At 43.8% G+C, this 15733-nt stretch overlaps 1 protein-coding gene and 1 pseudogene across 1 annotated transcript; one reads left to right on the top strand and one right to left on the bottom strand.

Moving 5' to 3' along the window:
* Positions 1 to 825: 825 nt before the first annotated feature.
* On the top strand, positions 826 to 1784 carry LOC120866189 (olfactory receptor 139). The gene has a single exon (XM_040243748.1). It carries the CDS (start codon positions 837 to 839, stop codon positions 1782 to 1784), a length of 948 nt encoding a protein of 315 aa, XP_040099682.1. The 5' UTR covers positions 826 to 836.
* Positions 1785 to 14487: 12703 nt separating this feature from the next.
* Positions 14488 to 15417, bottom strand: LOC120866187 (annotated as a pseudogene).
* Positions 15418 to 15733: the final 316 nt, after the last annotated feature.

Genomic DNA, 15733 nt, shown 5'->3' with positions numbered 1-15733 from the left:
AGCTTGTTTATAACACAAGCATCTAGACTCTTAACTCCACAGCTCTTTCCACTGTGCTGAGTTGTCCTTATATACCAGGAGAAAGAAAGGGAGAGAGACAGACAGAAGGAAGGAGAGAAGGGGGGAGGGAGAAAGAAAGAGAGAGAGACTGTGAACGTCTTTGTGTAGAGAAAGAACTGCTTAAGGCAAATTGGACCACAGGACCCGAGGCACACTGAACCTTGCAGGGTGGGGATGACTGGAGAAGTGGGAGTAGACAGATGCATTCAGGAGAGAGATGAACCTCTGCTCAGAGCAAGGCTAAACTCTTGTCACTGTGTCATGAGACACTGTACTGTGTCACTGCTGTTGATTCATACCCAGATTGGGCGTGCCTTAATGTTAACTTAGGAAAATCTGCCTGTGATGACATTTCCTCAGGTCAGTCACGCTACACTGATACAACCTTCATAGCTGTCACAATAGTGAAACCCTTCCATCTCGTTTTGATCAACAGCCACTGTCCTGGATCCTCAGAGCAGTTTCCTCTGTTCCAGCCCCTTTCTTGGGATCCTCTGGATCTCAACCTGAGCTGGAAATTCAAGAGTTAATGTCTAGCATTGTAAGGGCCATGGGGATCCTGCTCAAGCTCTAATCAGTATCCATTCCATCAATAAATGTACATGCCCCGTTATCCCTAGCATCCAGCAGACACAGATTAAGTAGTGGGCTGCCGTCTATGGGGTCTCACAGAGTCGGACACGACTGAAGTGACTTAGCAGCTTAGCAGCAGCAGCAGCAGCTTCCCCTTTCAGCAGGTCCACATTTTCTCACTCTACATCTCTCAGCAGTGGCCTATGGAGCCAGGTGTCTGGGGCAACAAGACTGTGGTCACTGAATTCATCCTTCTTGGCCTAACAGAGAACATCGAACTGCAACCCATCCTTTTCGCCATCTTCCTCTTTGCCTATGTGATCACAGTCGGGGGCAACTTGAGTATCCTGGCCGCCATCTTTGTGGAGCCCAAACTCCACACCCCCATGTACTACTTCCTGGGGAACCTTTCTCTGCTGGACATTGGGTGCATCACCGTCACCATTCCTCCCATGCTGGCCTGTCTCCTGACCCACCAATGCCGAGTTCCCTATGCAGCCTGCATCTCACAGCTCTTCTTTTTCCACCTCCTGGCTGGGGTGGACTGTCACCTGCTGACAGCCATGGCCTACGACCGCTACCTGGCCATTTGCCAGCCCCTCACCTACAGTATCCGCATGAGCCGTGACATCCAGGGAGCCCTGGTGGCCGCCTGCTGCTCCATCTCCTCCATCAATGCTCTGACCCACACAGTGGCTGTGTCTGTACTGGACTTCTGTGGCCCTAACGTGGTCAACCACTTCTACTGTGACCTCCCGCCCCTTTTCCAGCTCTCCTGCTCCAGCATCCACCTCAATGGGCAGCTTCTTTTTGTGGGGGCCACCTTCATGGGGGTGGTCCCCCTGATCTTCATCTCGGTGTCCTATGCCCACGTGGCAGCCGCAGTCCTGCGGATCCGCTCCTCGGAGGGCAGGAAGAAAGCCTTCTCCACGTGTGGCTCCCACCTCACCGTGGTCTGCATCTTCTATGGAACCGGCTTCTTCAGCTACATGCGCCTGGGCTCCGTGTCCGCCTCAGACAAGGACAAGGGCATTGGCATCCTCAACACTGTCGCCAGCCCCATGCTGAACCCACTCATCTACAGCCTCCGGAACCCCGATGTGCAGGGTGCCCTGAAGAGGTTGCTGACGGGGAAGCGGCCCCCCGAGTGAGAAGGCAGAGGTGTCAAGATGCCTCTCCCTCCTTGAGCAACCCCCTGCTTCCTTGTGCTGAAGGCTTAGTTGTGGGCAGGAGGATATTCAAGGGTGGACTAAGAAGGAAAGTAGGTAATTCAGGCCATGGTAGAATGTGGTTTGCCTTGAACTGGGGAGAAAGGCTAAAGCTTAGAGAAGAGAGTATCTAAATAACTGATGAAAGATGGATTAGAGACAGATGGGAGAAGGGACTTTCCTGGTGGCCTAGTGGCTAAGACTCCATGTTCCCAGTGCAAGAGGCCTGGATTCAATCCCTGGTCAGAGAACTAGATCCCACACACCGCAAATAAGAGTTCACAAGTCCCAACTAAAGATCCTGCCTGCCGCAACGAAGATCAAAGATCCTGCAAGTAAGAGCCAGCACATCCAAATAAATATATCAATATTTTTTTAAAGGACAAATGGGAGAAAATTATACTATGGGTCAGGAAGTGGGACACAAATAAATTATGTTGTATTTTTCAAATTCAATGACTGTTCAGTTGAAATACATTAAAAATATTAATTAAAATGTTTGCCCTCACCCTTTTAAGGTAAGATATGTTTGTATCTTAGGGCTTCCCTAGTGGCTCAGGTGGTAAAGTGGCTCAGATGGTGGCTCTGGCTGCAATGCAGGAGACCCAGGTTCGATTCCTGGGTCGGGAAGATCCCCCGGAGAAGGGAATGGCAACCCACTCCAGTATTCTTGCCTGGAGAATGCCATGGACAGAGGAACCTGGTAGGCTATAGTCCATGGGCTCTAAAAGAGCCAGACACAATTGAGCGACTAACATATCTGTGTCAGAGTATTGGGTCTGGGAACTTCCCTGATGGCTCAGTGGTAAAGAATCCACCTGCAATGCAGGAGATGGAGAAGACTCGGGTTTGATCCCTGGGTTGGGAAGATCCTCTGGAGGAGGGCATGGCAACCCACTCCAGTATTCTTGCCTGAAGAACCCCATGGACAGAGGAACCTGGAGGGCTACAGTTCACGGGGTCACAAAGAGTTGGACACGACTGAGTACGCACTCATGCATGGAGTCTGTTGTTTTTTTTTAAAGATTCTTCTTCAGGAAATAAACCCATGATTGTGGAATTAGGGTTTGGCATAACCTGGGAGCAGGATGTGGGGACCTGTCGGAGTACCTTCCAGCATCTTCTTTAGAGCAACACTATCAAATACCTCTTCCTAAAACCAGGGTCCCCATCCCGACTAACCATGAGTGGGAACAACACATTTTCATGTCACTGCGTGAACTCTCTCCCCCAGCCTCTCCACTGAAAACTCAAGAGTGGGTCATCATTAATTTCCTGAGAAGCAGCATTAAGAATAGTTAGTTTAGTGTTTATTTTTCATGGCAAAGTACACCGATTTATAAGAGGGCATTCTATCTAATATGTATAGAAAATCAGTAAAGGTGAAAAACGAAGGGAAATAGAAGTTTGCAAGTTACCACTGAATGAGTACTGGAAACCAAGATTTTATCAAAAGAACGAAACTAAGGAAACCCATGGAAGAACAGTGACTAGAATGAGAGTTGATTTCACATGCAGTTGTGACTGTTTCTAGATTTTTTTTTCCGTGAATCTTTCAGACACTTCCTGGTCCACACGTTGGAAGTCTGAGAAGAGAGACCTTACCTAACACACGTATTAACTGATGAGGAGGGCAGCTTGGCCCCTCAAGGTGTCTGAGAATATTCCCCAGTCAAATGAAGGTTCCCACCGTCACTCTCTCTATTTTTCCTGAAGACAGCTGTCTCCCACATCAGGTCCGGTGTCCCTGCCAGATGCAGTGGTTGGTGGCGGGCCCTGCAGCCTCTGGGCCTGGGCCCCTCAGGCACTCAGGGCACCCACGATGCCTGATTAGGCCCCTGGCACAGTGTCTATCCCACTCCACGTCATCCGATTTCTTTCTGATGACCACTGTATCACATCCAGACCTCCGCCGGGGATGTCATGTCTCTCTGTCACTCATTTCTTCCTGGCCTCTCCCCTCAGTCTTTCTCAGCCACAGCCTCTAGCTCAGCGAGGATTTTTCTTTGTCAGGAGATTCATGCCTCTCTTCACTTTTACTGCACGTTTGTAATCTCCTCCGAAAGGGTGTGCCCTGCTAAGCAAGAAAGATATCATCATCATTTCTGTATTCCTCGCAGCTATTTTTTGGCTCTCCCTGACTAGATTGTAAGCTCCTTAATGACAAAGACCATGTTTTCTATCATAGATGTCTTCAAATTCACAGCACAGTGCTGAGCTCCTAAAGCCATCTCATGGATCAATCAACTGCTACTAGGAACTGATAACCATCAACCGGTATTCCTGACCTGTGATAGGAAATGTGTGTTCTATGTAGGAGGTCAGTGAACCGGCCAGATGTTTTCTAAATGCCCCAAACCCAAGATCTTAAGATATGAAGGGAAGAGAAAAAAAGAAAGAGAAGCTTTCTTCTGAGGACATAGTCAGTCATTGAGCTCGCCCTAACAGGAAGAAACTTTCTGAATTTTATGTGTGAACTGCAATGTCATTTCTCCCCCAGAACTAAGAGAAACTGCCTGAAGTTAGAGCCAGAAGTGTCTCCCTCTGGCAAAGGAATGGAAGAGAACTTTTAATTAGCAAAAGCTAATTGGAGCTTGGAGCCCCAGGGTTCTGAAATCCTGCAACATCCAAGAGTGGGATCCATTCAACTTGGAACACATTAAGAGGGTGGGATGGTAATAATAAATGAGTGCTAATCAGGATGACAAAGTATCTTTCTTTAAGTGATGTCCTGAAGTGAATAATTTTTAACTCTGCTCTACAAATATGAGCAATTCATCTGTGGTATAAATAATTTTAATGAAAAGTGTATTTTTGTTTAAAAAGAAGAATGAATATATTGACATGAAAAGATGTACAGCACATATGCTGAATTTAGAAAGTGGTGATGATGTGACATGTAATGTGTATCGAGCGAAAAAGTGCTAGGGAACAACCCCCAAGTCTTAGATGGTGATTTCCACTGCAGAGGAGCGTTGGACTGGGCAGAGGGGTGGGAAAGTTTCTACTCCACTTACTCTTTTTTTTTTTCATATTGTTTATTGTTTTACTTGCAATCCTATAGAATGACCTACTGGGATGAATGAGGATTTTTATTTTGGCGGGGGGAGTGTTCCAGGGATTGAACAATGCCCCCCGACGTAGAAGCATAGAGTCTCAACCACTGGACCACCAGGGAAGTCCCTCCGTTTACTCTTATTTGAAGTTTCTCACTGAATTCTGTGGCTTGCCAGGTGGCTCAGTGGTAAAGAATCCGCTTGCCAATGGAATCGCCGCAGGAGACTTGGGTTTCATCCCAGGGTCAAGACTACCTCCTGGAGGACGAAATGGCAACCCCCTCCAGTATCCTTGCCAGGAAAATCCCATGCACGGAGGAGTCTGGCGGGCTGCAGTCCACAGGGTCGCAAAGAGTCAGTCAGACACGACTGAGAGATGGAGCACACAGTCACTGAATTCTGTAATATAGAAAACTTTTAAATAAATGCTATTAATGGATACGGGAGTGCGAGGAGTAAACTGAATCGACTGCAATATTTTCTCTCCAGCCTTCAAAGTGTCCTCTGTCATCCTCATCTTTGAGGGAAAAAAAAATAGTAAGTTGTTTATCCATCCAATATAAGGCCACTGGCTTCACTTGATCTAGATTCACAGGCTCCAGAGAGACATAAAGTAGTTATTGGTCATCTTATCCATGCTGCCTCTTCTGAGATGAGAGCCAAACCCAAGCATTTCTAGCCTAGGAAAATACTCCCGGGGGATCTTTCCCCTCGTCCCATCTCCTGGCCCTGAAAATTCAAATTTCACCCTCCATTCCACACGAATACCTACCTTACACCAGCACCAGCACACCTCCTCCCCCTAAAACCCTTGCACTGCTGTCTAGTTTTGAATCTTTTTTATGTAATTGCAGTCAAAGGTAGTGACTCATTTTGGTGGGGACTCATGTAGATTTTCATAATTCCTTGTGCCACAGATATAGGGTCATAGCCTCTGGGAGCTTAAAGAAACCTCTAGAGATATTTTGGTCCAGCCAAAGAAACTTGTTCCAAATGTTCTTGGCCTCCAACACACATGTGAGCTTATTGAGGACAGCCAGGATCCATCTGCTAAGCTCAGCTAATGTCATTTTATAAACCATAAGTATCTATAACACATATGCCTCCTTGGACAAGTTCTCAGAAACATTTTCACATTGCTTCTTTCTCCCACACCCATGTCACTATCTAGAGGCCCACCATATGTGTCACAAAGATAAAGGCACTGTTAGAACCCAAGAAAATTATGAAGGTGGTATGATTCCTCGTTATAATACTGGCACATAACAATATTCACAGAGCACTTTGAAATCTGTGTTCTCATTTGAATCTTGCATCTGCACAGTTGAGTATCATCCACAATGAGGACCAGGATTAGAAAACATCAATAAGAAGGCCAGTTTTTATTATCTTCACTTTGCAAATTAAAAAAAAAAAAAAACAGAAGCTAAGTGATTTTCCAAAGTCCATGGGGTTAGTAGGGCTTCCTATGTGGTCCAGTGGTAAAGAATCTTCCTGTCAATGCAGGAGACACAAGAGATGCCAGTTCGATCTCTGGGTGGGGAAGATCCCTGAAGGAAATGGCAACCCACTCCACTATTCTTGCCTAGGAAATCCCATGGACAGAGGAGCCTGGCAGGCTACAGTCCATGGGGGTCGCAAAGAGTCAGATTGACTGAGCAACTGAACACGGATGCATATAGGGTTAGTTAGTAGGGCAGCCTGCAAGTGCTGACTCACAGCCCAGTATTTTTGCCTTCCTCCATGATTGCCTCTAATAAATCACCGAAGACTTCTGAACTAAACAGAGTGATGCTGACTCTCAGCATAACGAGTCTCGGAAATGGGAAAGGTACGACAGTTTAGAGAAGAGAGCCTTAGGGTATCCAGAGACATGCTTTCTAACCCAGCCTCTTCTTCTTAAGGCCTCATGAGCTTTCGAAGCCATTCCTTCCTTCCACATATCTTGCACCTTTTTTCATTCATCTATTCTATGATAAATACTCAGACCCCCTCCTCCCACAGGATACCAAAGGCTATGGGGAAAAGGGGGGCTTTAGGTAATTAAATTAAATGGACAGGTGATATGATTGAGAGCAGGAGGTTATGCCCAGGAATAATTCATGCACAGTGGAGCTCTGATGAATAAAGGCTGGTTCTTGGGCTGTGGCAGCTGGAGAGATGCCCAGACTGGAGGTGGTAGCAGTGGTCCAGGCAGAGATGTGACAGCCCGAGAGGCAGAGGTCACTGAAACGGAAAGAAATGAACTTGGGAAGGAATCTTGGAACATCAGCCAGAAAATATCTACCCTTGTTTTCAGAGTTTATGTTTGTAGGATCTGAAGAGATTAGGATATTAAGGCCCTAAAAGACTCCAGACATTTATTTGGGATTTACAAATAGTTGCCCAGGCCAGGATATATGGAAAAACAAATATGAATCAAGCTTCCTCCACGTGCCGGGCAGCAAGCTGAGCAACCCATGCTTCTTGTTGCATTAAACTACCTGTGATCAAGCGAGGTCAGCAGTGGACCCAGAAGTTGGGAGGCCTGGCTTCTGGGCAGCCACTGCTGTTTATTAGCTATGTGACACTGAACAGATCAGTTACCCTCCGTGGGCCCCAGTTTCTCATTTATGAAATGGGAATCATAGCACACAATTCAAATGATTATTCTGAGAATTAAATAAATTGAAATACAGAATTAGTGTGTTGATAAGTATAATGTTCCTTGGTGGCCCTTCTCTGTTGGCTTACTGGATAAAGAATCTACTTGCAGTGCAGGAGACCCAGGTTCAATCCTTGGGTTGGGAAGATCCCCTGAGAAGGAAATGGCAACCCACTCCAGTTTTGTTGCCTGGAGAATCCCATGGGCAGAGGAGCCTGGTGGGCTACAGTCCATGGGGTCACAAGAGTTGGACGTGACTTAGAGACTAAACCAGCACCACAAGTATAATGTAGAAGGTGTTTAAAATCCATGGGGTTTTGAGTTGCATCTTTCTAGAGTTTGTGACCTCACGCTAGAAAGCACCAGAACAGGAACTTACTGCCCCAAACTCCAGCCTTGCCCGGTCAGTGTTAATGTCCTTTGTATCACCATGGCCCTCACTTCCCTTGAATGAACTAGTGAAAGACTCAGAACAATGGAAGCTTCTGCCCTGCCGTGGACACTTGGAAGAGGGCATGATTAATTCCCTAGGTCCCAAAACACTTTGCTGACTTCTCAAGCTCAGCGGAGCCTCAGGAGGTTCACCCATCTTCATGGATGTTCACCCATCCATCCATCTTTCTCATAAAGTTTCCCACTGCACAAAATTTCCCACTGAGACAGTGGTGACGGGGATGGGAATGAAGTCCTTGAATGTTCCACAAACAGAATCCTCTAATTAGCTCCCAAATGAGAGCTCAGGACAACTTGGCTGAGAGGTGGCTGGGGATTTGCTGATTGTCTTCTCCACCTCTGCTAACAAGGCCAGAGGGAAGGGACACCCAGAAAAGATTTTGCTTTCATTTGTGTCCTTTAGAAAGAAATCAGAGCTTAGAGAGGAGAGTGGAGGAGGCCAATTAGTGATAGATGGTTTCAGTAGTGTCGTTAACAAGATTCATTAGCAAAGTTGCCAAAAGAGGGAAGATGTGTTCAAAACAAGGTTGCCTGGGTGTGAGTCTCAGCCTCTCTGCAAACACTTGCCGCCATTTCTTCACTTTTTTCTGACTTTTGGCATTGTGTGCTTCCATCCTCGTCACACCCCAAAACTCTCCTGTCCACCCACCCCTCCTCCATCACAGACTGGTTTTCTTCAATCCCATATTAAATAAATGTGCCTACTCTGTTGTATGTATTGGCTGTATCATTTTATACCTGCATCAGGATTTCTTTAATCAACCCTATTCTAACCCTTTAGACTGTTTTCAGTTTTCCATTATTAAATGCAAAGTTTTATATGTCTCTGTGCAGCTGTTTCCTTGATTGGACCATATGCATGTATATATCTTCAACATTTATGAATACTGACAAATTATCAACTAGATGCATTGTAACTTTTGAATGTCTTGCCAATTCAATGCAAGAGGGCCCTTTCCAGACCTTAAGCAACTTCAAGTATTATCATTTAAACCAGGGATTCCCCCAACCCCCAGGAACTGGGCCACAGAACAGGGGGAAGCGGTGGGCAGGTAAGCGAGTGAAGCTTCATCTAGCACTCCCCATCACTTCCACCGCAACCTGAACCATCCCCACCATTGCTTGCATTGCCACCTGAACACTGCACACTCCTGCTGTTTGTGGGAAAAAACTGTCTTCCATGAAATTGGTCTCTGGTGCCAGAAAGGTTGGGGACTGAAATCTTTACAATGTGATAATCCCTGTTTCCTATTACTGTTCTACTTTGCATTTTATTGTAAAGGTTCTTTTTCTTCTTCTTTAAGTGCAGGTATTAACTCTTAGCTGCAACTATTTTCCTTATTTATATTTGCCTTTCATTAATGCAAATTGTGTTTTTGACATACAAACTTTTATATTCTGTAGTCAAGTATACAAATATTTTACTTTATGATATCTTTCTTTGCTGCCATACTTGAAATTATTTTCCCCATCTCAAGTTTATGTAAATACTCATCTATTTTTCTACTATGTATTTTATAATTTTATTTTTTGTTTTCCCTTTTTCCGTCCAAAATTTTAGTACATGATTTGACATAGGGATACAATGCTATGTTTTTTTAACACTATAGCCTGTGCTCCCAAGACAGTTCCCAATAACTTGAAGAATGCTTTTGTCAAATATTAAATGTTCCCGTACACTTATCTCTGCTTCTGAACAACTTTATATTCTGTTACACCATTCTGTGCTTGTGCCACACTGTTTCAACCACTATAGCTGTGGAACGGATCCACAGGTCTGAAAATCTCATATTCACATTGCATTCTCATTACTCTTTCCTCCCAAATGTATTAGTAGTTGATTAGTATCACAGGTTCTCTCTTCCAGTTTAGCTATAGAATCATTTTTCTCACTGGAATCTTGTACCATTGGGGTTTTACTTATAATTTGTTGAATTTCTAATTTGGGGTTGGAAGCTTTACAGTATAGGATCTTTCCATGGTATGGTCTATCCATTTATTCAAGTGTTATTTCTAAAGAAAAGTTTTGAAGGTTTTTTAAAAAATGAGTTTCCCACCAAGGGTGTATACAAGCTCCCAATCCTGAACCAATACAGTATTGTAAAGTAAAATAAAAATAAAATTTAAAAATAAAATTAAAAAATGAGTTTCCCTGTTTTATTAAATTTATTTCAAGATATATAATATTTTTACTCTCATAAAGTGGATATTTAATGAGATATGAATATTTTAAGACTCTTAATCTGTGTTGTTAAACTATCTAATAACAGAAAGGTGATGCTTTAATCTCCATTTAGAAGTTGTCCATATCCATTTTACCACATCATCACAAATATTAATTATTTTTAATCATTTCAAATTTGAGAGGCAAAAATATATTAAAAATTTACTTTGCATTTTCTGTTTCATAGTGAAGCTGAGTATTTTCTTCTACTAAACATGGTATTTTTCTCTTTTGTAAATTGTCTTTTATGATCTTGGCTTATTCAGTGAGATGTCAGCATTTTCACTTCAATATTTTTATTTTTTTAGTTTGTTTCAGATTTCTATTAGATCTTTACAGGTTAAATATATTAATGTTTTCATATTTTCTGCAAATATTTCCCCCAATTTGTTGCTTGTCTTTTAATTTTGGTAATTTTTACATATATGTTTTAAATGTTTATGTAGTCAGATCTATTGATCCTTTTCCTTCATGCCTTCTTCCATTGCTTACATGCCTAGAATGCCTGCTATAGTTGACAATTATATAAATAGTCACTTATTTGTTCTCTTGGGTTTTTAAAATTTGGAGCTTTGTATTTAACTCTTAAATCCATCCTGCATTTATTTTGGCACATCATGTAATGTAATATATACATCCAGGAGGTCTTTATTTTTCAAATGAGCAATCAATAGCCTCAACAGGAGGGAATAATCCATTCCCTGCCCCACCCTCACTGATTTATAATGCTTAATTTATGATGACAATGCAAGTTGTTGCAACATCTTTGAAGATCATTTTGCCAGTATCTAATAAAGATGAAAATATACATACCCTATAGCCCAGCAGCGTCACTCTTAGGTTTATGCTCAAGACAAGAGCACCCGTGGGCACACACATTAGAACGTATTATGCACACACAGAAGCATTATTCATAATGGTCCATTGAAAACCCAAATGTCCATCATCAATATAATAGAAAAACATTCTGTTGTACATTAGTACAATTGGGTGTAATACAGTCATGAACATGAACTTGTTAAAAATTTATGAACAGAAAACTCATCTATTGATAGAGTTGGGAGACCAGAAGGGGGAGCTCTCCAGCCCTGTGTGGATCCAGAGCCCAACAGAAAGACTCCTATTCTAGCAGGGACTCAGCCAATGAAAAGCAATGAATTCTTTGTTTGCTACAGCCCTCCCAACTTCCTTTAGCCCCCATGATATTATTCTCCTTCCGTTGCCATAGGGGGACTTGCACTTGGCTCTCCATGGTTGCAGACTCTGAACTGCAGTTCTCTGCTGATCCTGAATTAACCCATTTTTGCTGGAGAAATGTCTGGCAGTCTATTTGTTTTAGGTCAACAAACCAAACCCATACCTGAGTACTTGGAAGAATCTTGGAAGCATATTAAGGAAAAGAAAATATGTATTATATGAATTCTGTGTATTTATATATAGGCTTCCCAGGTGGTGCTAGTGGTAAAGAACCCCCTTGCCAGTACAGGAGACATGAGGCACAAGTTTGATCCCTGGAAAGATCCCCTGGAGGAGCGCAAGGAAACCCACTCCAGTATTCTTGCCTGGGGAATCCCAGGGACAAAGGAGCCTTGGTGGGCTACAGTCCATAGGGTCACAAAGGGTCAGATATGACTGAAGTGATTTAGCATGCATGCACGCACATATCATATATATGCCCCAGAAAAATGTGTCCAACTGGTCTGTCTTGGATCATAAGCCCATTCCTTAAGCCAAGGGAGAACCTGACTGCAGGAGACTCATCAAAGCTATCCACATGGAAGAAAGAAAAATGACATTACAGGAAACAGGGCAGGTAATTAAGAGAGAAAGAATGCTATTAGAAAAATAAATATCTATTATAGCCTTTTCCTTATCTTTTAATTCATCATTTCTAATTTTTTTTCTCTTCATTTTTCTGTAACCCTTTCTGTAAATCCTCTAGGCCTTTCTACTCAAAGTGTGGTCTGCTACCCAGCAGCATCTGTGTTATGTGAAAGTTTGTTGGAAATTCAGAATCACAGGCCTTCCTCAAACCTTCTACATCAAAACCTGCATTTAAACAAGATATCCACATAATATATATGCATAGTGTGGAAGGAAAATCAAAATGGAGTTATATAGCTAAGAGAGCTCTCTCAAATGGAGCCAGGAGGCTGTTGAAGAAGTGTGATGATGAATGTCGCAACCCAGATGGAGTTTGAACTTTGACCATTTACAGTAAGTCTCCTACATACACACCTTCAAGCTTTGAACTTTCAAAGATGCGAATGTGTGTTCCATCCCATCGGGCGTGAGTGAAACTGTATCTTGCCTTCCGTCTCCTGTTGCCAACGATCCTCCAGCTCTACCATCTCCCACCTCCTCTCCCTCCTCCAACCAGTAACTCTTCCTGCCTGTTCACTCGATTCCAGCCCCTGAAGCCAGCTGTTGTACCGTACTGCCATACTTTTCAAGTTAAGATTAAAAAGGTTTTCTTTATTTTTTGTGTTTATTTATGTATTGTGTGAAAAGTATTATAAACCTATTACAGTACAGTCTATACAGCCTATTGTGTTAGTTGGGTTCCCTAGGCTAACTTTGTTGGACTTATAAACAAATTGGACTTACAAACACACTCTCAGAATGGATTTCAGACATACTCTTTTGTCTTACTGCAGACAACCAGAAGATTTGCCCAATATTTCAGAAACTCAAAGTACTTATCGGACCTGTGCCCTAAATAACTCCTAACAAACTCTCTCTTACAGACAGATACTTTCTTGCATCGGTGCGTGCTTAGTCACTTCAGTCATGTCCAGCTCTTTTTTACCCCTTGGGCTGTAGCCCGTCAGGCTTTTCTGTCCATGGGATTCTCCAGGCAAGAATACTGGAGTGGGTTGCCATTTCCTGCTCCTGGGGCTCTTCCCGACCCAGGGATTGAACTTTGGTGTCCCGCATTGTGGGAAGATTCTTTATCGACTGAACTACATCCAAGTTACTTCTAATTCTTGCCAGACAACTTTAACAACATTATGGTTTTTGTCTTTCTGATTCCCCTGCCCCATTCTCTTCCCTGAAACACTCATTTTACCCAAATCTGTCTCCAAAATTGCAGCTCCTAAGACCTCAAATAAATTCTTTCTTATTTGCAGCCTTCTCTATTTCTTGGTCAACAATGATAAAGTTGGTAAAGTTAAAAATGGTAAAGTTCTTGAGGTTGGTTCTAGAGTGTTAATTCAGTTTTCTGCAGTGATAACCCTAATTCTTTATTTTTAAATTGAGGAGGATGGGACTTCCATGGTGGTCCAGTGGTTAAAAATCTGTTTTCCAACACAGGAGACGTGGGTTCAATTCCTGGTCGGGGAACTAAGATCCCATATGCCATGGCGCAACTGAGCCCATGCTCAACTAGAGAGCCTGCCCGCCATAAATACTGAGCCCGCATGCTCTAGAGTCCATGCTCTGCAAAAAGAGAAGCCACGAGCTGCCACAAAACAAAGCCCACACACTGTAATGAAGATCCAGCATGGCCCCCCCAAAATTTTTTTTGAGGAGATGATTTTCCAAAGAACTTTTCTGCTGAACCCCTTTGCAAGCTTTTCTTGGTTTAACAAGATCTTTCAGGATCACTGAGAACATGCTTTAGAGTTTTTAAGCATTCGCCTGTGTCCTCCATTAAGTCTGCCCCAATGAGACCATGTGTTCAGAATATTCAGCTTGGCTCTCCCTGCTAGCTGTCTACTAACCCTCCTTTGTTGATCTTTGCCTGCAGGAGTCCAGATTTAGAGCACTGGGAGCAAATATGAATTCCTTAAGCTTCTGTGCTGGTCCAGCTTCATAGAGTCCTGGGTGGAGTGGGGTGGTGGTGAGATGTCAGCTAATGGGCTGACAGTGCCTCCAAAGAGCAATGTGGGAAAGCCCACTGTGTTCTCTGGGTTATCATCAGGTCCAAACCTCAACTCTGGGCTTCCCAGGTGATGCTAGTGATGAAGAATCTGTCTGCCAATGCAGGAGACCAAAGGGATGAGGGTTTGATCCCTGGGTCAGGAAGATCCCCTGGAGAAAGGCATGGCAACCCATTCCAGTATTCTTACCTGGAGAATCCCATGAGCAGAGGAGCCTGGTGGGCTACAGTCCATAGGGTCGCAGAGTCGGACACGACTGAAGCGACTTGGCACACACAGCACAAACTTAAACTCTGTCTGTGGGCTTTGCATAACCCTGGGGAGGGGAGCATGGCTCTTGGGAAAGTATGAGAATGGGAGGACCTGCTCTATGATAGCGTCTCTCTCTCTTTCTTTGTCTTTCAAGCTGTTATTTAAGGGCACTGATCCACAATGGATTTTGGATCTTGTTGAATGCAGCCATGACCATAGACTGCACATTTTCATCAAAAGCAGTGATCTTCTCCTCCAGTGTGTCTGTTCCAAATCCATCATCTTCAACTACACACTGTACTTGAAGTTTTTAAATTCCATACCCCACTGGAACTAGTTTAGAAGATCCCCAGACTAAGTCTTCTGCTTGAATACTTCCGACGCACTTCTCCAGTTTTGGCATACTTGTCTCATCATCCCAAGGGTTCATGTCTGGTAAGACAGAAGACTTGGCAACAAGTGATGGTTGCTTGGCTTTCTTTGACTCATACCGTGCAAGGGGTTCTTCTCTTAGCCTCTTGGCTTCTTCACTTTCCTCCTCCTCCTCAGATCCAGAGGAATCAATGTCCTCATCATCTGCATTATCTGTAGCTCCACTTTCTGTGGTGCCTTCCACATTAGCAGGGCCATACTTGCCCAGAGCTTTCTTCACCCCTGGAAGGCTGGTCTTTTTGTAAGATTGGATGTGATTATACTTTGGGCTCCCCTGCTGGCTCAGACAGTAAAGAGTCCACCTGCCAGTGCAGGAGACCCAGGTTCAGTCCCTGGATTGGGAAGATCCCTTGGAGAAGGGAATGGCAATCCACTTCAGTATTCCTGCCTGGAGAATTCCATGGACAGAGGAGTCTGGTGGGCTTCAGTCCATGGGGTTGCGACTGAGTGACTTTCACTTCATATACCAACATATGACATGACACAAGTCAGGAGGTGGTGGGCCCGAGATGGCTTCAAATTCTGCCATGTTTGCTTGTGATGACATAGACCCCCAGATGTAGCTCTTGTCCACCAAGGAGTCATTCAGCACCCAGAGGTGGGCAGGGCTTTTCAGGTTTTCAAAATCCATGACAACTGATGGAGAACTGGGTGGCAGTGGAGGAAGAGAGAAGCACAGGCAGTTGCCACCGAGCACTAAGAGGGAAAAAAAGGAGTGATAGCATCTTTGTTTGACACTTCACATGCATTTACACCCACCTTACATCTCTTTTGTGACCCTCTTTTGTAAACCCTATGAGATAGAGTTAGTCTTTCAGAGCCTCTTTATTTTCCCTGTCCCACGATTTTAAAACTTTGATCTTGAATGTTCCCAAGACATCATAGAGGCAGGAACTTCTGGGTCTAGTACAAGTCTCTTGTGGGTGAGTCCATTTTGTGGGTGGATA

Source organism: Oryx dammah, unplaced genomic scaffold (genome assembly GCF_014754425.2).
Source record: "Oryx dammah isolate SB20612 unplaced genomic scaffold, SCBI_Odam_1.1 HiC_scaffold_8, whole genome shotgun sequence".
NCBI lineage: Eukaryota > Metazoa > Chordata > Mammalia > Artiodactyla > Bovidae > Oryx > Oryx dammah.
Note: the sequence above shows the minus strand (reverse complement) of the source record. Positions and strands in the feature narration are given on the sequence as shown.

Excerpts from the sequence above, each read along its gene's own strand:
- LOC120866189 (XM_040243748.1), top strand. The coding sequence starts at position 837 with ATGGAGCCAGGTGTCTGGGGCAACAAGACTGTGGTCACTGAATTCATC.